At 41.8% G+C, this 23,451-nt stretch overlaps 1 protein-coding gene across 2 annotated transcripts in view; it reads right to left on the reverse strand.

The window, feature by feature from the left end:
- Nucleotides 1-8,576: 8,576 nt before the first annotated feature.
- Nucleotides 8,577-23,451, reverse strand: part of tmem117 (transmembrane protein 117) — a 50,949-nt gene continuing 36,074 nt past the window's right edge. For both annotated transcript variants that reach the window (XM_044124122.1, XM_044124124.1), the window contains exons 5-8: nt 21,093-21,190; nt 19,118-19,277; nt 13,795-13,924; nt 8,577-12,347 (exon numbers count right to left, since the gene is read on the reverse strand). In XM_044124122.1, coding sequence (XP_043980057.1) covers nt 11,374-12,347; nt 13,795-13,924; nt 19,118-19,277; nt 21,093-21,190 — 1,362 coding nt within the window. In that variant the 3' untranslated portion in view covers nt 8,577-11,373. The remainder of the gene's footprint in view (nt 12,348-13,794; nt 13,925-19,117; nt 19,278-21,092; nt 21,191-23,451) is intronic.

Raw genomic sequence — 23,451 nt, forward strand, 5'->3', positions numbered from 1 at the left:
TTTAAGTTCCGGGTTTGACTTCTGTGTGCGTGTGTCATTACTTTTTACTGCGTGTAAAACGGAGCACTTGTTAATATTGTAGTATTTCTGATATTCAGTACGTCCTCAGGTCATTGTCTCTGCTCTAGAGCCACACGTTAACATTCTCCGTTATATTCCATCAATAATCTCCTCCTAATGTAATTAGGTTTAATTATTGATACGAAATGATATAAAAAGACTATTTTGCTCAGAACAGTTTCTCATGCAAACTACTTTCCCTATCTTTACTACTAATTAAAGACTGATCAAATATGCTGGAGAATAGCTGCGCACAAATTTGCATCTGTCAATTTTTCTTCAAGAAAACCATATGATTATTTTTGTTGGTTCCCTGCACTGTGATCCAGATGACCTGCCTGACAGGTTTTTTTTATTTTTTATTTTTGAATAAAAAATACTTTTGCTTTTCCATTATCACCATTTCAGCTAGGGGTAATTCGTTGCATGTTCCTAACAACATATTTTTTTCAAAATCATTCTTAAACTGTCTGGTATTTGGGCTCTGTTTGAGGTCCTCATTTAGACCGTTTCATACACCAGAAATAGATACACAGAAACCTTTCCTGGTTGTTGACATGGATAAGATTTTAAATTTAAATTCCCCTCTTAAATTTTCTGGTAGTTATCTCTTATTTGCCTTGTACATAATAGTTGCTGTCTGGTAAGATACGATATCAGAGGGCCACATAAGAAGCAATGGCAGACCAGATTTGGCCCTCAGGTCTCGAGTTTGACACCGTGCAAAACTGGCCTGGTGAGCTAACTTGATAAACTTTTATGCAGCTACATTTAGACCTTAATAGATACATCTATATGCACGGCACTTTCAACCAAACATAGATTACATTTAGCCTGAGCGTGAGGGACTTCGATGGAACATAAAGTCATTATTATTATTATTTAGCATAGCAAAGAAAGGAGACCAACTTTGACACAGCTTACATTTTCAATTACATTTTAATCAGCATATAAAAGTATCAAGTCACAGTAATGGTGTTTGTGCTTTGCAGTGTTTTTTTATTTTTTTTCTGGTTGCCGGAGTCGTAACGTGGTGTCGATTAAACCTGGACTCCTAAAGCCTTAATACTCCCAAAATACTGAATTAATCCTCCTCACAAAAATGAGGCGCGAATCTGGGAAAAACAGAAACCTGTTCAGAGCGAGCAGCTGTTGACCTCACATCTGGCAGCTTCTGGCACAGCAGCTACAGCGCTGATTCTCTGCACTGTGTTAAATGAGCAGACATGTTTGCACAACGCAGGAGTAGCAACATTTAAAAAGCCTCTCTGAATGGAACTATCCAGGCTGTATTCACTTGTTAGAAAGCGGCGACAATGCTAATGATTCATTAACAGTTTCATCTGGAAAAATGTACTCAGACTAAAACAATGTATAAACTACTTTGACTGAACTGTCTGAGTTAGCCTAGCCTAGCCTCGGTTTAGCCTCAGTTAGCTAACTTATTAGCAGAAAGGAGGCTAGTTTTGCTTTAAGTGACCAAATTCATTCCCCAGTATTTACCAAAGCCAAATAACAAAACCCACTGGCGTTATGTAGCAGAATAATTTTATAATTTTTTACGTCATCCTGAAGCCTGATAAAGCTGTAGATCACATCGATGGTCTGTAAAGAATGATTAGGCTCCTTCTTGTCTCTTTTCTGCAAATTGGGTCAAAGTTTTCAACCTGATGTTCAGCTAAAACTCCTCAACCTTTGTCCTAATATTAATATCTCAGCATTTGGGATGAGGAAATATTTTAGCAGCTTTTTTTTTGTGCAAAATATTCTGACTCTGACCGTCAGAAGCTAACTTTAAGCACAGCCTCATAGCTACAAAGAGCTTTAAACAAAAACTATTTTCGGTTTGGTTGTCGAAGTTAGCAAAGATCTTTGTTCACACACACACCCACCGAGAAAGAGTTCATCCCGGAGTTGGCTTCTTATCTCTGAAATAAACTCTCATAATAAGACCCATTTATATTCCAGCACACTCTCCTATCATGGGATTTTTTATTTTTTCTGATCCTGGCCTAAAAACTGTTTATCTCAGTTGTTACGACTCTGAGCTCATCAGAGTTGGATCTTTGGACAGAGGACACAGGCAGTAGAGAGTGTGTCCACAGAGGCGGCCTGCCTGCTTTGGTCCAGCAGCTTCTAGCTGGTGGTGGCAACAGGCCAGTGGGCACCTGAGTGCTAGTGGAGCAGAATAGCAGACCGCTCCTCCAGCTGGCTCCTAAATGTCCAATTTTCCATGGCAGAGCTGAATGGCCCCCTCCACAACAGATGTAGGGGACCCAACAGGGAGTCCACTGCAGCGCCTGTCCTATATTCACATTTAGTGACCATACATATAAATATGATTTTGGCTGGTGAGGCAGTGGTTTTCAAAAACTCACCGCTTCGTCGAGGGTGGAAGTGTTATATATTTTTTGCAGTCAAAACGAGAACTGCATCGTGCAGTTATTTTTTTAGTGTTCATCTTTTGCGTTTCATCGACGTGGAATGCTTTGAAAAGATTATCAGACGGTCAGAGATGAAAGCGTTGACCATTTATAGGTGGAGTCTGGATTTTGTTTTTCTTTTACAGCATATGGTTGACTGACTGTACAGACATGTAAGTCTGAAAATGGGAAAAACAACAAGTAGGCTATATATCTGTACCACAATGACAGCCATTGGTTTGGCTTGGTTTTGGGAGCTGAAAGTGAACTTATCATGTTTTGTGTGGAAATTTGTGGAAAGTTGTGGAAACACAACGTGCGTTGTGAAGGTCGAACGGGGGGGGGGGGGGGGGGGTGCGCCCGTTGTGAGCTACGATTTTCAAAATAAAAGCTCCTCCATACTCAATACATAGAACGGACATATTTAATTATTTCTTGCGCGGCCCGGTACCAATTGGTCCACGGACCGGTACCGGTCCGCGGCCCGGTGGTTGGGGACCACTGGTCTAGTGAACCTAATTGAACCTACTGAAAACCTAACAAATATATTCCAATATGATCAGATAAATAAAGCAATATTCTCTTATGGCTCTGTCAGTAATCTTTAATTTTCAACAGACACAACTGAAATATTTTTAAAATATAATTGGATTGAAATACAATAAAATAAAGTGCAAAAATCTATTAATCAAAAACAACACTTTTATCAAGGAGAAGTAACATGCAGTGAAAACAAATATTAAACTCAGTGTCCACCTTCCTTTTTGGCATTTTTGATGGGTATCTGAAAGTTAATTTTACAGTTATGCTGATGACTGCTGTGCTAATAACCCTTCTAGACCGGACGTGTCGCCGGCGACACATCTAAATTTGCAGTACCGTAATTCCGCCACACGTAGCGCTAAGTGGAAAAATTCCAACGGTTTCTGAAAGGGGAGACGTTGCACTTTCCAGCAAGTATCGGGTTAATACGGTAACTTCGCAGCTGCAGCTGCAGAGAGTGTAATTAATCCGGGGGGCACTCGTTTAATAGACGGTATATTTCGGCAATAACTTGGTGGATATTGAAAGTTCCGGTTGTTATGGATACATGGGTAAGTACATCATCTCACAGAACATTTAAAGAACTACTTACAGTTCAAATAAGGAAGATATTTTTTTTCAGACGGGGTGCCGGCTTGCTGCGGTCTGCGGGCCGGTTCTAATAATAAATCAAGATCATCCCAGGGGCCGTAAAAAATCTTCTGGCCCGCGGGCCTTGACTCTGACATATGTGGTTTAAACTAAAGGATAGGGATATATCCTTTGCACCTCATTGCCAGACTTTCAACTTTTCTGCGCTTCTGTTAGTGATTCGTAACACGTCGAGATGTTGCTGTCTGTATATTCGGCAGTAGAGTCGTCACTTGACAGGGTTTACATGGCGCCTGGTACCTCCAGGCGTCCCCGGAGGCCTTCCTGTGTTAGCAACCTCAACAATAGCATCCGGTCTCTTAATGTAAACAACAAAAAGCGCTGACTGTGCGGCATGCTGAACTGCTTCATGACCGAGTTTTATTGAGAAAAATTTATTTTAAACGTTTTTTGTTTTTAAAGAAATTAGCAGTAACATTTTCATACCCCACCTGCAACAACCCGTCTCTCCTGCCAACGTTCACTCAACTTTGAGTAAGCAGTGGTATAATTACAACAGTACTAACCACCGGTGTATTGTTTTGTGGTGGTTTTTCTTTCAGTTTTATGAGTTGAAATCTCTTTTTGGATCTAAACCTGGCAAAAAAAAAAAAAAAAAAAAAAAAGAGTTTGGAAATTAGTCAATTATTTCTTCCTTAATTGAAGTCGCAGTTGTAAGGAAAACGCATTTGTGTTTTGGAGAGCAGAGGCGCAGCCATCACAAACTTGCCAAATCATCTCTGCCAATATATAAAAAAAAAAAAACCGTATTCTTCTTGTAACTCCATTGGTGTTGATTAATGGATTTGATAGTTGAGGTTTTGAACACACATGTAAACCTGTTGGGCGAACTCCCATGCACCCTTTGGGGGGCTCTGCTGATAGTGATTAATGGACCAGCTTTACACCAACATATGAGTTTTTTTTTTTTGTTTTTTTTTGCCCTGCATTTCTCCTTGATTTATCTCCAATTTCATTGAAGAAATGCTGGACTCTTGCTGTTTGTGGCAAACTTTTTTTTTTTTTTTAAGCAGTGAACCCGTTACATTAGGCATCTCTACATTTAGTCTCACCGAGGAACAATTAGAGCGTAACCTGCTCTGCTTCTTTCACAGCGAAACGTCATGGCAAACCCGTGGCTGGGGGACTCGGTCCTCAGAGTGACTTTTTGGAAGATTTATCTGAGCCACACGTTCCTCTGTGAGGCATCAGACACCTGCAGAAGGAACCGGTGATGAATTCAGCTTCCCCTGTGACCACCAGGGACAGACGGACGCCATCTCCTGATGGCTAAAGGTGTGTGGGGGGTGGAGGGTTTAGGGGGACCTACAAGCTGGCTGGGACTGACTGCACTGATAAATTTCACGTCGTCTCTGAGAGTCACAGAGCTGTCAGCGCAGAGTGATGGCCCATGCCAGGACATGATGCACTGACCTAATTGGAGAAGAGCTCAGAGACAGCGGAGGAGATTCCAGCTGATCTGTAGCTCAGGAGCATTTCCTTCTGGGATTTTCCCCCGGTTTATATATATAACCGTAGGTGAAACAACAGCACGTTTTGTTTTTTTTGTTAAGCCAAAGTCGTCTCCAGTCGTCTCAACTGTAGGGTAAAAAAAACTAACCCAGAACAGTAGAATAAAAAAAAAACAACAACTTTTAATTAGGCTTGAATTTTGGGATCCAATCTGAAAGGGGGGGATAATATTAACGATTTATGTTACCAACACAATTACAACCTCATTCAGCAGATGGATGAGTCACGGCAAACAATCCTGAATCTCTAACGTCTGATGTGCTTTAAATTACTTTAAATTACTGAACCTGGTCCGCCAAACAAAAAAAAACAAAAAAAACTGAAATCAATATCATAATTCTCAGCCATTTGGCTCACTCGGTGAAGGCCTCGCTCAAACAGCTAATTCGTTCTGGCAGCGAGATTCATTTTCCAAAGCAAACAAAAACCATCGGTAAGACCTCAGGTGTTCATACACCTGCCTGTTTTCACACCACAGTTGTTTTTTTTTTTGTTTCTTGTTTTTTTTTTTTTGTTGTCTCCCCCCTCAGGTTTTGTGAAAACACCATCTGGCTGCGGATCTTATTACAGATCATTCAAAGTGAGGAGTGAGACAGGTTTGAGTCGGCTGCGCAGCTACGCTTCAGAGGAAACGCAGACTGATGACTGAAAGGAACGGAGCTTCAACCTGAGAGTTGGTGTTTGTAGGTTAGTCTGTTTAAATGTTGACGTGTACAACTCTGACTTGTGATTCACCAACAAATAAAACCTCATTTATGCCATGAGGAACTACTATTTGCACTTTAATGTAAGTTGCAACAGATGTTTTTTTTTAATATTAAAAGTCTGTTCTTATTTTCGAGTAGGCTTGAATCAGTCTAAAATTATTCTTGTCATAACCGTTAGGAAAAATTATTTCCGGTATTACAGTGTTTACAATATTTAAACCAAATCCATATAACCGTTTTTTATCATATATGAACTTATTTTTAATTTTGTGAATTCTTGTTTTATGACGATGAGTTTTTAATGTACTCAACGTCAGCGTTCCTTTCGTTTCAACAACATAACTTCCCACGATTCTACAGTAATGTGTATTTCTGGACAAAAATACGTCACATTGCCAAAGGTGTTGGGTTACTCGCCTTTCACCATCATCTTTAATGACGTCCGATTTTAAGGTTTTATATGGTGTTGACCCGCACTACACACCTTACACACACTCCTCTTGGGAAGGGTGTGTAAGGTTTACGAGTGTGTTTATGGGAGTATCTGACCATTCTTCCAGGGGAGCATTTGTGAGGTCAGACGCTGACGTTGGACAAAACGGCCTGCCTCTCAGTCCACTCCAATTCGTTCCAAAGGTGAACTCTGGTGCTGAAGTCAGGGGGCTCTGTGCAGACCAGTAAAGTTGCTCCAAAGCGGGTTATCTCACTAATGCTCTTGTTTTTGCTCTGAGCAGAGTTGGAGCGGGACTGGGCCGACTCCAAACCGGTGCAGATACGGTCGGAAACACAACATGGTTCAAACAGTCTTTGTTAAGAGCCTCTTTCACTAAAACCCGACTTCTGAGGAAAAGCCCCCCTTCACCACAATTCAACACAATGCAATCTTTACACAACGCAGTCACGCAAACCAAACCAAAGACTCGTCGGACTGGGTTTGGTCAGCCGTAAAACTGAACCCACTGCAGTTGTTGCGTTGCTTGGCGACGTAAGGTTTGGATGCGGCTGCTTAACTATGAAAACTCACTTCAAGAAGCTCCCTACATGCTGTTGTTTTCTCAGCCTGAAAGCTACGAAAACACCGCAACTACTAAGAAGGTGCTGGGCTTCATACACCTGAAATCAGTGATGCTTTATCCAGAGAGCCACATTTACATTCCTTGTAAACTGGGGAATACATTAAAGGGACTATAAATCGCTGGAAGAACATGATGAAAGCTTCTTAGCCGTTTTGAAAAAAGGAACCTTTTGAAACTGAAATCGTTGAGTCCATCCGGTGAGAGCGGTAGAAAACCTCCCAAACGTTTTCGGCTTCTTGGCTGGAGATGACATACAAAAATATGTAAAGAAACATTAAGGTGTTAGAATGTCTTTTTTTTTCCTCACTTTTATTCCCTATTCAATAATTACTTTCGTTTAGTGTAAATGCTGCCTCGTACCTTCTGATTGTAGTTCATTTGTTCTGTGGTGGAAAATGCTCTCAGGTAATACGTGTATGATTTTTTTTTTTATCAATTTGATTGATGTCTATGTCATAATATAGTCCCTGATCAATTTTATTTTTCCCCGCGATCGCCTCATGCAATAAGAAAATGAGTTAAAATTTTATTAATCTCAAACCCAGCGGGGTTACTGGACGGTTCCTTCTGTCTTTTTCTTGCTTGCTCATTTCATGCTTGCTACGCTACCTTGAGGAGTAATGCAGCTTGATAAATTCAATTGATAATGTTGAGGCCCCCACTTTCAGAAGCCCTGGAATAAGGCAGAGAGGAACAGGAATCCTAAAACAATCATAGAAATATGAAATTAAAGTGTTATAATGGGTCAAATGAACTAAGTTTTATTTATTTTGACACTGCCTTGCTTTTCTATCAGCTAGATAAATTTGAGACGCTATATTTTGGTGTTGGTTTATTACCATAGTGTATATTAAGAAACAACACATAGCCGTGTAAGGGCACCACTCCTTAAATGTTCCACGTTACATTTTTTATGTTTAAAAAGTTTTAACATGGCTGAAATCCATAAATAAGTCTAACCTGTCCGTTTTAAGCAGACAGGCTGGAAATATGAATATTGCAACTTTTTTCTTTTTTTTAACTTTCAATCCACTAATTGGCTCTTGACTCCATGATCTTCTCGTAGCACCAGCTGGACGCTCCTCATCTTGACGTCGGGAATCAGGAAGTTCTGCAGGGAATTCGGTTTCCATCACTTCTGATCAAGTCGCTAACTCATTTGCACGCAGAGCGCGCTCATAAACAAACCTCACCGGGGAGGGGACGAGGGGGGGAACAAAAGGCGCAACAGACTGAAATTGTTTCCCGCCGGCATAAATCAAACGGGCCTGGAGGAGGACTCGTTTTAATCTGAGGAGGATGTTGTGTATACAGGTTACATATTCAAGTGTCCTTGTAAAGAGATAGCGCCATAATTTCTGGTGTCGCCCACATTAATTGGGTCAGCAGCTGCAAGGAGCTTGACCTGCGCTGTTGCTTGGCAACTATTAGCTGAGTGTATAGAGAAAATGTAAACCAGAACGGTTGTCTCCACCTCTCTCTCCCTCCCCAACCCTCTTACAGGAAATTACTTAACAAGAGTTGAAACCTTCCTGGAATCCCAAATGGGAGAGAAATGAAACCAGTCGGGAAAATAGAGTATATATATATATATATATATATATATATAAAAAGAAAAACAACAGAAAACAGTTGATTTATTGGCAGCACAGGATTGGACAGATATACGACACAGCAGAAGCAAGGGAAGGTCCAGTTATTGGAACAAAACACAAATAAAGCAACAAATTGAGTAAGAACATCTGGAAAGTCCAGGCTTCCCTCCCCCAGCACTTTCCACACAGTTTCACCTCTTTCTAAGTTAAATGCTACAATGTGATTTGTGGCTTCTAATGTAAAAAAAAAAAAAAAAATAATAATAATAATAAATTACAGAATCAAGAGCTGCAAAGAAATTATGCTAAATAAACTGACCTCTTCATAGAACGGCCTCTGTCAAAAACGAACATCCACAGACACACGATGAGCTCAATTAAACATCCCATGTAACGAACTCCAGTATGGAGCGCCTCACCAGTACATAACCTTTCAGTTAAAAAACCCCCCCAAAAAACATCTTATTACAAACAGAAATGAAGCATGTGTAACGTTAAACATCGTCTCACTGCATGTACTAAATGAATACAATCAGTTAACGCAACACTTTTAAACCACTAATAAAACCAAATCATTGGCTGTTCTTTTTTTAAATTATTTTGGGCGTGTTTAGCAAAAACGCAAGTTTTTATTACTTTTTTTTTTTTTTTTATCCGTTTATCTGCTTGATTAAAGACATTTTAAGAAGGGCTTCAAGCCACTATGTATTTGGCCTTTTCTTTCCAAGAGAATCAAGTAGATCTCTCGCAGGGTTAAAACACCGGATTATCTGGAATCTTTGGTCTCAAAGTACTTGCTGAAATGTTTTAACACACATGCAGAAAATAATATATATATATATATATATCTGTAACTCATTAATAATTTAATTCATATTTGCACTTTAAAGCAAAAAAAAAAAATGTCTAAGGGCACATTTTTGGACCAACTCCCACAGATCTACATTACAAAGAAATAACGTAGGACATGGAAAATTCTGAAAAAGACACCTTTAAAGCGACTGTGAAGATAAATACTGCGGCTACAGAATGAGTTCAGAGCAGCAGAGAATGATGTGCTAAATGAATAATATTCAAAAATATATACCTGCAAAAACCCGCTTCCAAAACCTTCAAAAGATTATTTAGACATAAAGAAGCCCTGAGCTTTAAAGAAAGAAAAAGAAGAAGAAGAAGAAGAAAAAAAGAGACATACCCCTCCACTTCAATAGCATGTTTATGCCAAGGGCAAAACCAACCTCCCGACTCGGTTGATATTCAGAGAAAGGAGCAGGAGCCGCATTTGCAATCATCGAGCGGCTTGTTGCTTTTGCTATTTCATCTCTGCTGATTGCATTTATTATCTTCCAGCCTAATATCGAGTGAGGGGATATGAAAAGGTCATCAACGTAGATTGATGCTGATAATCGCGTCATTTTGACAAGAGACGTACGTTAAAAACGGATTAAAAGCAACATAAGAGAAGAAATTAAAAACGGCACAAGCTGAGGACCAAATGAGGTAACAATTGTTGGTTTGATATGAGGAGAGACAGCAGGGATCAGTCAAGCAGACCATAATTAGGACATCTTCCGCAGCAGCAGGCTGTTGGTATATAAACGTATGAAATATCAAGGCACGATTGTAGCTGTAGTGCTGCTCCGGCTCTGAATTACAGAAGCAGAAACACTCCTCAGACATAGGCACCCATTAGTTTAACCACGACTAAAGCAAATTAAATCCAAGCCAGCACCGTGTCAATTAAAAGTTTGCCGTCTGTTTTAAAAAGATCTGCTTCATATTAGGCTAGTTGCATCAGAACCGGTGCCAGTATGGAGGCTTTTTCAGAGGATATCTTAAAAAAAAAAACATATCAAAACCACACAACCTGCTCTCTCAATGTCACTTACCCGAGCACATGTACTCTGCATACTGCCTAGCAGAAGCATTCTTTGACTTATATATGTATATATATTTTTACATTTTTACACAAATTTGTATGTGACTTAATTGGATTTTATATGAAGACCAAAATAAAGTATAACTATTAAGGGAAAAACTTAGGATTTTTTATTTATTTTTGCAAATAAAAGGTTTTGCATTTATGTTCAGCCCCTTTATTCTGATACCAATAATAATAATAAAAAAAATCAGCTAGAGACTACCATCAGTAAGACCAAAATTATACTACAAATTACCTAGAGGTGTCCACCTAAACAGGACTAGGTCTAGTAAGGAGAGAAGCAGCCAGGAGAGGTTCAAAGGTCAAGTGAGAGTGATGATACGATGGCATTAGTCGTGCTCTCTGGAGAGTTTATTTCACAAACTGGATTTTTGGACCACGTACAAAAATGCTACATGTGGCAACAAATAACAACCCAAACCATACAGACTGGTCTATATCTGAATGGTTCGGATCAAAGCATATTCATGTGCCATAGCGACCTAGTCAAAGTCTAAGCTTAAATCCAATTGAGAGTCAGCGGTAAGACGTGAAAGTTGATGTTCACAGACACTCTCCGTATTATCTGATTGAGCTCAAGTTATGATGAAAAGGAAAAAGAATTTTATATAAAATATTGAGTCAGAGGGGCTAAATGCAAATGCAGCCAACAATTCCCAAATGATTATTTAAAAGATTCTTAAAACCTTTACACTGTGCTGTATTGGTCTATCACATAAAACCCCAATGAAAGTCACACAGCTTTGCTTATGTAACGTGTGTGTGTGTGTGTGTGTGATAAAGTTTAGCGGGTAAGAAAACCTGTAACAATCTGAAGTCTTGGTAAAGTCTTTCTGCTTCCGCGCAGTCGGAAAGTTTATATGTTCACAGCGAGAGTCTGCGGACATCAAACGACACAACGGGCTCGTCTTGCACTGCGTTGTCTATCACGATGCTCGGGTGCGTCTCCTGGGTGTCCATCGATATGGTCGAGTTCGTAGAAGGCGTCGCTCCGAAGTGTGGCCCATCCACCGACAGCAGCATCGGCGAGAGTTTGCGGACGTCAAACGACACAACGGGCTCGTCTTGCACCGCGTTGTCTATCACGATGCTCGGGTGCGTCTCCTGGGTGTCCATCGATATGGTCGAGTTCGTAGAAGGCGTCGCTCCGAAGTGTGGCCCGTCCACCGACAGCAGCATCGGCGAGAGTTTGCGGACGTCAAACGACACAACGGGCTCGTCTTGCACCGCGTTGTCTATCACGATGCTCGGGTGCGTCTCCTGGGTGTCCATCGATATGGTCGAGTTCGTAGAAGGCGTCGCTCCGAAGTGCGGCCCGTCCACCGACAGCAGCATCGGCGTTTCCGAGCGCTTCAGGCCATCGCTCATGGTCAGGTGCGTGTCCTCCGGGGTCGCTCCCATCTCCTTGCTGTACTCCGAAGGCGATTTCCTCTTTATCCTCTCGTACGCCTTGTCTTGGTTTTCTGTGAACGTCTCGCTGTCCTGAAAGCGTCCAAACAGCCAGACGAAGAAGCCGAAGAGGACAAACGCCGCCAGGCTCGGGATGAAGGCCAGGCACTTGATGTCCAAGCTGGCCCCGATGTAACGGCTGTGGAGGAACATGTCCCGCTCCACGTACGTCTTGTTGGTGCTCGGGTTGATGTTGGTGGAGCGCCACTCGTAGGTGAGCGTGCTGTGGTTGAAGTCTCTGAGCGTTTCTGGCTCCTCCACCGTGTAGATCTTTTCTCCTGGCCCAACATACTGTCCGTACTCGTAGGGCTTGTAGAAAATCTGGTTCTTCCACATGTTTAAGTCGAATATAAGCACAAGGAAGATGATACCATAGTTGAACCACTTGCCTTAGGAGAGAGAGAGAGAGGTACGTGATTAAGGGCTAGGGTTGAGCTCGGGGTTGTTGTCCAGTAATAAATTAGAAAAGTAATTTTTCAGGGTGAAATTATCCAGATAAGTGCTAATAATTAGAATTAGAGTCAGAAATGTACATGGGGATGTAAAACGAGGTTCTCAATAAACTTGAGCCTCATTGATTCCCAAATTCTTCTCAACCATTCTAACCAGTTTGCTCTGTTCAGTCGAAACTTGGTTAGATTTGGGAAAAGGACCCCGAAAAGGTCAAAAGCGGTTGTGGAATGAATAAACCAGCCTATCATTAAATCTCTGAATCAGCCTCGAGCTCAACACTATCGTAAGTGAGTGTACGGACATCGCTTTAAAGCCGGGTCTCTGGCAGGAAATCGATGAACCTTCCAAACTCTGCCAAGAACATTCAGCCAGATCCCAGCCTGAGTTTATTTGAGCCCATAGGCATCATTTTAACACTGTCTTCATGAAGCTCACATTGAGTTCAATCGCTTGGTTTTTCAGTAACTGAAGTCGGTTGTTGTACGGTGATGCCCTCCCCGAAACAAATTGAATTAAGCTCACGCCAATGACGACCTGGTGTAAAACTTCTGACCACTGCTGCCCGGGAAAACGCCAGCAGAGAGGCGTACTTTCACCGTCACGCATCAGGACTTCCTCTCGCTTTGCATTCGGCTCATGCGCCGAGACAGAGAAATCCATTTACAGGTGCTACTTACAAGATCGCTATATTACCATGAGACAGCCATCTCCTCAGGATGACTGATAGCAGGCGCATGTCTCCCCAGGTAAACATGACACTACTCCCTTCCCCCCCAAAGATGTGATGCTAATAAGCTTTTAGTTAAACCAATCACGTCGTGGCGTAGTCACTTTCATCACGCTTAATGGCTGTCCAATGCAATAGGGTTAACAACCTCTCGCAAAAATTACCGGGCGTTTTGAAAATGTAGCGATTAGCTCGGGAACATTAGCTTTTTTTCCGTCATCTTCTATTTATTTTTTATTTTTTCCTCAGCTCTCGACGCAGAAAAGGATGGGAGGAGAGGACGTAGTTTTAAAGGAAAAAAACCTGTACTCGTTCGCAGAGTGCACCGGCGCACGAGAGCAATGATGAAAACAGAGCAGAAGCGTCTGTGGCACCTGCGTGACACATCAGCTACACATGCATTATAAATGGCTGCTGTGGTTTTAACAAACGAACCCTTCCCAACGGGGAGGGGAACAGGGAAACTGGAGCAGCCGCGCCACGTTTTTACTCCCAATTTGTTACGAGAAAGTGAAAGGCGCTTCCTTCTCGTCGACTGAAATGATATCTTCCAGTTTCCCTGTCAGGATTTTTGCCTGTTTGTACGCCGGAGATCCTCCACGTAGAACAATGACGACAACCTTCTTCCTTTTAACAGCAGCGCTGCCCGAACGTACCTGTGATGTGAATGTGGTACTCCTCCTTAAAGATGCGCTTGCAGACAGGAAGCTTGACCTTCACATGTGTTGTTGACATTCCAGGTAAATTCATATCTAGGTCACCCATGAAGTGAGGAAACTCCCAGTCCTGTCAAAAAAACAAAAACAAAAGTGCACACACACACACAATCGACCATCAATTCAGTTAACTCCAACCAGATGCTCGAGCAGAGAGAAGAAAAAAAAGAAAAGAAAAGGAAAAGAAACGCATTCAAATGACAACTTCAGCAGTGAAAAATGTCAACCGTGTATCATCCGTTATTGGATGCTGCACACTTCACAAAAAGTCTCTCATATTAGCTGATATCAAGTCTCGGTGGAGTCTCTTCACACGCCGACTGAGGGTCAAACAAGGTGTCGGCCGCTGTGGAGCGGAGATCACACCGAGTGTTTACAGGCGGGTGGAGTGAACCGGCGCGCGCTGGGATTTCAACATGTCAAAATACATCAACAGGCAGAACAAAGTGACATTTAGAAGCTTCAGATGCCCTGCGGTGTCACTAAGCTACTTCCCCCACCGCACCCCACCCCACCCCCCACCCCCCATCCCACCCGCAGTACGAAGCTGGAAACTACAAAAGAAGGACTGCCACTGTTCATACCGACACGATTCACAAGTATAAGAAAGAAAATCCCTCCCTGAATGTTTCACATGGCGCAGCAGGCAGGAGTGGCTCAATGTGGCGGAGCAGACTACTGGAAAGGCCTCTGTTTGGAGTGGACACGCAGCACTAGGGCTGGACCGTACGGCTGAACAACGTATCGTGATGAAAACGTTTCATATCAGTCGATGTCAATAATTACTGATTACGTTTTTGTTGTTTTAAATATCTGAAAAACTAATGACATGACCTTTTCTGTCTTGTACACAGTTTTCACTCCATTTATAAGGCACAGTGGCAAAGGCTCGAACTGTTGGTGCTGAGCAGCGGGTTGTTGCTAGGTAACCAAAGAGTGAGCGAATTAGTTGATGCCATCCACCTTGCTTAGCTGGCCAAGTGGTTGACAGGCTAAAGTCTTTCCTGTGTCTACATCCCCCAGAATGCTGTGCAGTTCTACAATCGTAGTTCAGTGACTTTCTGATCAGACGTGTAATCTATTGATGTTAACCACATGTCTATTGCTATTGATTTATTGTACAGTCCCACACAGTACATTGAACTAAAATCCGATATCTAAATATACTGTTTAAAAACAAACTAAGGATGAACTGACAGTCTTCACATCACCAAACAAATACCAATAGCCAAGGCCCTCCACCCCTGAAACACTTACACAAATGACAACAAGATGTGAATAAACATCGGTTGTTAATATCAGCCCAGTTTTACTTAGAAATAATTGCTGAAGTTAATGCAAATATGTGTTGTGCATCCTTAAAAGGGTTCTAAAATCCTTTAAACCACATTCTTGTAGGACAAAGATGAAAACAGAATTTTTTAATGTCAATTTTTTGTTCCCTTCCTCTTTGCATATATATATATATATATATATATATATATATATATATATATATATATATATATATATATATATATATATATATTAATACTTAATCTAAACAAAACAGTCTGCCACAAAATAAGTATGTCATTGTTAATTGTATAAGAAACAAAAAAATAATAAAAAAATGAAAAGTAAAAAACAAGGCAAACAGAAATGACCTTGTTCTGTTACTTGAACAAAGTATCCAAAAAATAATATCATGCATCTGAATCCTTTACGTGCTAATGATCAGAGAAGGGATTTGTCGATATCTATGAAGTATATAGTTGAGCTATAGGATATTAAAAATCATCTTCCTTCAACTAGTGAATTTTTACAAAAAAAAATAAAAAATACCACCATGTCCGCCCCCTGTGTAAATGTGTTTACACACCAGGTTCAGCTGAGGAACCAGCTGGGGAAGCACACAGAAACATACACAAACATTCAATAAAAAAAAAAAGGGGGGGTAAAACCCCGCCTGGAGCAAAATCCAGAGAGGACATTAATTGGCCTGAGAACACCTCCATCCATTTTTCTCATGGAAAGAGATTCGCTTTGGCGACGCAGAGGTGGACAAAGCTCTGCGAACGGACGTGGCAGATGAATTCCTATCGACGGGTACGACGACGGCTGCTGGTGCGAGGGTCCCTTACAACCCCCTCCTCCCCCCAACCGCGTGATGGGGATAGATGCTAGCTCACCTCGTAAATTACAGCAGTAAATGTACCTGCTGTACACTGTGCAGGAAATGAGAAGGGCTGGTTGTAAACAGATCCTTGCGAGTGGAGAGTGATGTACAGCCGAGGGCGGAGGACTAAAAACATCTCTGTGAGGGGCATTGTGTAAACTGAGCTAGTTCGTTGCGTCTGCATGGTCACATTTGTTAAATAAATGTGTGAAAAAAATAAAAAAATAATCAAAGTGGGAAGTAATTAGCAGCCAGAGCAGCCCTTTTTTAATAGAAGTATATATTTTTTCAATAAAAGCAGCCTGAAACTCCCTTTTGGGGCTGTATTACAGATTAACATGGGAAATATACTGGTGACCTTGCCAGCTTTCTGTGGAGTGCTCCATTTGTAACACTCTGACTCGTTCTCCCAAGAAACTGCTTCCTTCTTTAATTAGCACAACAAACAGACCAGGGACATATACTTAAGTAGCAACAAATTTTAGTCAGGCTGCATGTGTGTCTAACGAGTCAACAGCAAATCTCTTCCCTAAGAGTTTGGATGTTCTGTAATGGTTTATACACAGGATCGCGTAATAGTTATGCCTTGTAAAACGATTCACACCTCTTGAACAGTTTTACATTTGGTGCTGTTGGAGCCGCAAACCTTTAATGTATTTTATTGGGATTTAATGTGGCAGACCAACACAAGGTAGCACATTGCTAAGAATCAGAAGGGAAATGAAATAGTTTAAAACTCTAAATGAAAGTTATGTGCTGATAACCATAGATAAAACCCAATGCACTAAATTGGCCACCAACTCGATCCAGTTATGTCAGTTTTGTCCACTTGTGAACTGGAGTCCGCTTGTGCTTCGTATGACCTCATAACCATCTAGATGCTATGAGAAAGCACACCTGATTGTTCGGGAGACTTGGTTCGATTGGGGGCCAAAGTTGCAACATTTGGTAGATTTTCAGCTGGTGCGGTTTTCTTTCACGCTGTACCGTGTCAAGCGAATCAAATCCTTTGAACACCCTTTTTACCCCCTTGGTTGTTGTGACGCTGCAACAAGAACCACTGAAGGAAATGACACAAAAGCGACGCTGAGCTCAACTTCCTTCTTCACAAAATGTAAACAAAAACGGAGTAGTGTCAGCTTTCAGCAGTTGTAGGATTTCTATTTTGTTTTTGACAAAAGTCCATGAGTTATTTCTCTTGCTAGCGGTAGGCACGCACGTTTTGTCTGTTTGTATTTACCCAGAATAGTAAGCGCAATAGCCTGCCTCCTGCTTTGGAGCGGTCTCCAGTTCGCTTGGCATTCGCACTGCATTCGAACCGAACCAGACTTAGGTCTTCAGTTGGACGAGTATTCACTCCTTCCCACTTTCTAGGCAGACAAACTATAGTTTGATTATAGCCAACTAAAAAAATAACCTGGTGTGAATTCACCCTTAGTTGTTACACAGTTTTAGCCATTGCTAAAGTAAGGCATTAAAAAAAAGCATTTTCAACAACAACAACAAAAAAAGTTCCAACAACCATGTTGGGGACAAACGTCTGGAAGATACTCATCCGTTCAGATTACACCAACATTTTGGTCCACATGCAGAAACGCTACGTCAGCTGGAAGACATAACACTGCAGGTCACCCTGGACTATGGTACCATTTAGCAGCCAGCGCTAGGGAATAAATAAAGAGGAAGAATCTTGTTCAAACCAGAAACCTTCATGTTCTGATGAGACATAAAAATGCATTCCTCTAACAGATCGCAACTGCTTAAAGAGAATTAAAGGAGCTCCCTCTGTCTTCTCACCTCATTTCTTCCAGAAGACACTTTTGAGGCGTTGCTGTTTTACTGCGATGACCTTTCTCATTTCAACAAGAACATATTTTTGGTTTATTGAGACATAAAACTCAACGAAAGTCATGAGATTTTAAAAAAAAAAAATTTTTATACTCACGTATTATATGCCATTACAACAAGAAACTTTCTAGTTTTAACAACATACCCGCACGTGCACTTGTTTAGCTCTGGGAGGTAAACATTTAAACCCTGGACACGACGTTCCTGGGGTGAAACACGACAGTCGTAGCATCATGTTCGCAGATGCTTATTTCAGCGGGAAATAGAGAGCTGGCCAGAATGGAGAGAAAGAAGAACGCCACTGAATACAAGGCAGGCAGAACTACCCTGGAATGGGTTATATCTAAGCAGGCTCATGTCTTACAATGGCCCACACATAAACCCGATTGTGAATTGTGTGCAAGACTAAAAAAAAAAAAAAATTTATAAAAAAAAATGCTCTTCAGGTCCTCTTTTACTCTGAGTTTGAGCTGTAATTGCAAAGAGAAGTGGGGAAAAAGTTTGGTCTCTTAAAGTTCAAAGCATTTAGAGACAAAGCTCAAAGGACTTGCAGCTTTCACTGCAAAGTATTGACCCTGAAGAGAAAGAAAGAGAGGGAAAGAGAGAAATTCACAAAAAGAAAGAAGGAAATAAAGAAAGACATGTGTGATTTCATTCAACTTTTTTTTTCTTTTGCTATGGTTTCTCACATAAAAGTCCAATAAATGCCCTGAAGTCCAACACATCGAGGAGGTAAAAACTGAAAAAAAAAAACGTGAAAAACCCTAAAAAGGTACGACTACTTTTGCGAGGCGCTGTGTCTGTTTGCCATGAAAGAGCGCTTCACTCGCCAGGTGTCTTCAGCAACAAAAGCATTCCTGGCTTTGTTTTTTTAGAGGTCCAGTCAAAACCGCATTCATATTTATGAGACGGTGACATAAATGGAGAACACAGGGGGAAAAAAAACAAATTGTGACTCATGAGCATTCAGGTACATAAACTATGCTCAGACATGTTGGATCAGGCGTGGGGAAATCAGAATGGAGGGACTGAAAGGAGAGAAAGGAGAGGAGAAAAAGGAAAGATTTGTGACCATGCCAGCTGAGAGTGATCAAACACTTTCTCTTTTCCAGAGCTTTGTGCCGCAGAGCTCTGTTGATGAATAAGGAAAACTGGGAACTGGCAAGACGGGTAGTGGACTGAGCCAAGAGACGTCCATTCCCCCCCCCAGCCCCACTCTCTCTTCTTTTTTTAATTGGCCACAAGGGAGCGTTCTACCTGCATAACAATGAGAAGGTCAAAGACCAAGATGAAGGAGGCTAGGAAGGCTCTGGAGACCTCGTCGCTGGGCAGGAAGCCGCGGTTGAGGTTGTCCCAGCTGATCCAGTCGGTGCTGATGACCAGGACCACCACCGAGGTCAAAGAGATGAGCACAGTCCTGCAGGGAAGTGAAGAAAAGTTAGTGTGAAGGGAGGGATGGGGGGAAAAAAAAAAAAAAAAAAAACGTGTGGCAAAGAGAGACAGAAGGGAGAGATGTGTGAATGGAACAACGAGAGTCTTGGGGTGCATTCGTACCAGCCTCGTTTCCTCTGCTTTAATTGGACTCTAGTTTGTTTTCCTGGAAAGCCTGTCGCAAGTGTCAACGCAGGATGGAACTCTGCTGCAAAGCAAACTCTTGTCCTCCTATAAACCTGGGTATCGGCTCGAATGAAATGAATTCTGGCGAGAGCCCTCCAAAAGCAGGAAGAGGACTGTAGCGCAGGGCATTCTGGGCAAATACAACCAAATCAAACATGTCTAACGCGATACATGCTACCCCCGCTAATATCTGACACTACTCCATCTCTGTTCATATTTTGTGAAGAAGGCTTATGTCTTTTTTTTTTTTTTTTTGAGGTTTTCGCAGTTCCTGTTGCAGCACCACCACAGGTGAAGGGGGTGAACAGGTTGTCCCAATCAGTTTGTTTCTTTGTTAACAATTTTGGTCTCAAGTCAAACCGAGCCTACCGGACCATCAGGTGTGAAAACACCCTTAGAAGACGATGCGAACAGACAGAAAAGTCTGTTTATGCCAAAATAATGTAAATCCGAACTCAACTGCACACCAATTTCCATGCATTTACATGCCTAACACAAAACCGCTCGCAGCGATTGCTGCGTTTTCTCGCATAAGTCAGCTCCATATCCACCGTTTTGCTGGAAAACATCTTCATTCATGTGAAGAGAGACACACGCTCTCCTTGTATTATTCTCCACTGGATATTTTCCCTCAATGTCACCCGACCATTATTGTGCTGCTGTGTGCATTTTCGCACCGCACGACGGCTGGCTGCCCTGCAGACACAGGCTGCCAGCTCGTATCCCATTTCAGCAGAGAGGCGGAGATGCGTTTTAGGAGGAGGTTTTAATATTCCACAGTGGGACTCTCGCTCTCGGAGTGGCCAACCTTTTGGCAGCCGTCGTCGGCCAGCCGCCGCAGCGCATCGACGAGATCCGTCCCGCGGAGCATTTGTCAATCCCATTTCAAGCTCCGAATCCCAAACGAAGGCCTCGTCAAATCCAGCCATCGATTGTGACGGCGCGAGCCGGGGGGAACGCCCGTCAATAACAACGAGGAAACTCGCAGAAGAATTTGTCCGCTTGGATTTCAAATCGCGAGCGAGTCGATTCGACGGAAGGAAATGCTGCTGAACGCGGCCAAACTCTCTTTGATATGTCTGCGTGTCACAGTTATTCAGTTTCCCCCACTTGTCCTTCAATCACTCTGTGTGACCCGAGAATGAACCGACGGCGAGCACGTCCAGATGTCATATCTGACTGACGGCGATCAGGGCGCGTGAATTAGCACCTCTGGGACTGTGCAGCCAGCGGTTGCATACTTATAAGCAGAAATTGGACCCACAAATCTATCCCATAATGGGTATATCAGACACGGTTTGCTGCATTTGTTTACAGTTTATTTCGGGGTCACAGCTTGTGGCAGGGCTAAGTAAAAGGCAGGTTTGTGGCAGACCCAGCAACCTTGCACTGTCCATCGATTTCCACCCTGTTCCTCTAATTAAAGGTGCTGACACTGAATGAGGGCAGATTAACACGGATATTCACTGCACGCAACCCTGCGACGGGCTGCTGAGACCATAAGACATGCGCGCGCACATCACGCCACATGCAAACACATCTGGTTTCACCAAAGACAAAGAAATGCGTGCCATACAGAGCCTTATCAAAAAAAAAAAAAACAAAAGAAACATACCAGAAGAGGACGATTCGATTGTTGCCTCGTTTCCAGAACCTTCTTGCAGCTTTGCCCCAGTCTGGGTAGTGTTGATCCTGAAGCATCATATCTGTCACCTGAAGTGAATGAACAAAAAATTCAAAAAGGCAACATCATAATGAGGGTAATAAATCATTTATCAACTTTGTAACTAAGACATTTTCTATAGACCAATATTATCCAGGCCTGCTTTTTTATTTTTAAAAACACAACTGACTTTTCTACGAGGAACGATTTTTGCGATTCCCACCAGAGGATTAGACTGAAAAAAGGCAAGCGACTTCAACCATTTTTTTTTTAAAGTTCCTGGAGCCACTGTTTGCTTTTGGATGATATATTTAACAGAATTAGTCAGTGAAATCAGGTCTGAAAATGTTTTTCTTAACCTCACCAGTTTTTTAACCTGACAGCACAAAAGCACATCTAACAAAAGCTGCAGCACAACTAAAAAAACAAATGCACAAAGCAACAACAAAAGACAACAGAAGTCACAACACAGCAACAAAATTCACAACAAAAGGCACAACGCAACAACATCCACAAAACGTCGCAACACAACAAACAAAATTCATTTAGCAACAACGAAAGCCGCAACACAACTACAAAATGCACAAACAGGAAACAACAAAAGTCACAGCGCAACAACAAAATCCACACAGTAACAACAAAATCCACAAACAACAAGTCTCAACATAACAAACGCCATAACACAAGTCACAGCACAACAAAAAACGCCACATAACAGCAAAAAAGCTGCAATGTAACTACTTTTCATTCGACAACATGCAAGAATGAGCATGTTTTTCCACATTTGGAACTCCATACCTGGGAGTCGCACTTTGTGCTCCCACTTTCACACTGTTTTGACGTGTTAACATAACTTCCTACGTCCAGCCGCCTCTCGGCCGTTCACAGCTGGACGTGGGCACCAGCGCCCCTCCCAACCCCAACGGGATAAAGGTGTAAGAAAATGAATGGAACATAACTTTCACTTTAGTAAAAATGTTGCTTTAGCAGAACTTCCCTTGTGGGTTCTGCCGATTTGTTGTGGCTTTGCATTTGCATTTCTTTGACCCTTCTGGGATGCCATATTTAACAGCATAAAAGGATTTATATTACAAACAGCAACATCTGTAATAAATACCGTCGGTCCAGGTTTCAGGTCAAGCAGCTCTATTTGCACAGTGGTTCCTCCATGACGTCTGTACATGAAATTACTTTGCCCAAACTAATTCCATTTTGGACCTTTAAAACTGTGCCGTTTAAACGTTTTGCCAAAATTCTGAAGTTTAAAACATTCTTAAATAGAATGGCAAGAAACTTTTTATTGTGAAATTGCAAACCTTTGCCTGCTTATCAATAAACTATACAAGCAGTGATTTAATGAGTGAGAGAAGTAATTTTTTTTAAAGTAAAAAAAGTCCTAATCCTTCAGGGTTAATTGTTTTCTATGTTCTGGGACTAAAAAATATACTTGTAGTTTATTCTAAGATAGAAGGAAGGGCTTTAACTTGTTTTTTGATTTTTTTGACTCTTTAGGATATGAAAAATTTTGATCAAAAGTCACAAATAACTTTGAACAACCTCCCACAGACAGATATCGTCTACTGGAGTTACTAAATGAGCGACAGCCGACGGCGTCCGTTCGTGAGCAGATGGACGAAAATCCTTTAAATCAGTGGTCTCCAACCTTTTTAGTACAGCGGACCGGGCCAAGCCTTCGTAAATGTCCTGCGGACGGGGTTGTTCGTGCGTGCGTTGTGAAGGTCGAACGGGGGGGGGGTGCGCGCGTTGTGAGCTAGCGCATGACTCAAACCTCGGCATCCGGTGTACGATTTTCAAAATAAAAGCTCCTCCATACTCAATACATAGAACGGACATATTTAATTATTTCTTGCGCGGCCCGGTACCAATTGGTCCACGGACCGGTACCGGTCCGCGGCCCGGTGGTTGGGGACCACTGCTTTAAATCACAAGATATTTTTATGGGGTGGAGAGTTGTCTCAGGATGCTTTTAATGCACAAATCAACATTATTCTTTCCGCGGTGCTGCAGCAGTCAAGGTCAACTCAATAAAGCGCCTCACAGCAGACTGTAAAGCTCGTGCTGGAGGAAAGGATTTCAACCAGGGGAACGGGAGGCGATTCTCGCTCTTCTTTGACTCTAGGAGTGAGCGTACTCTGCTCTGTGGAGGAAACAAAGAGGTCTTGTTCAGAGTGCTTTATTGAGTTAATAATAATAATAATAATAATAATAATAATAATAATAATAATAATAATAATAATAATAATAAATAAATAAAAAAACACTTGGTGAATAATTTCTGGCATCAGCACTC

The sequence above is a fragment of the Gambusia affinis genome, linkage group LG08 (genome assembly GCF_019740435.1).
Source record: "Gambusia affinis linkage group LG08, SWU_Gaff_1.0, whole genome shotgun sequence".
NCBI lineage: Eukaryota > Metazoa > Chordata > Actinopteri > Cyprinodontiformes > Poeciliidae > Gambusia > Gambusia affinis.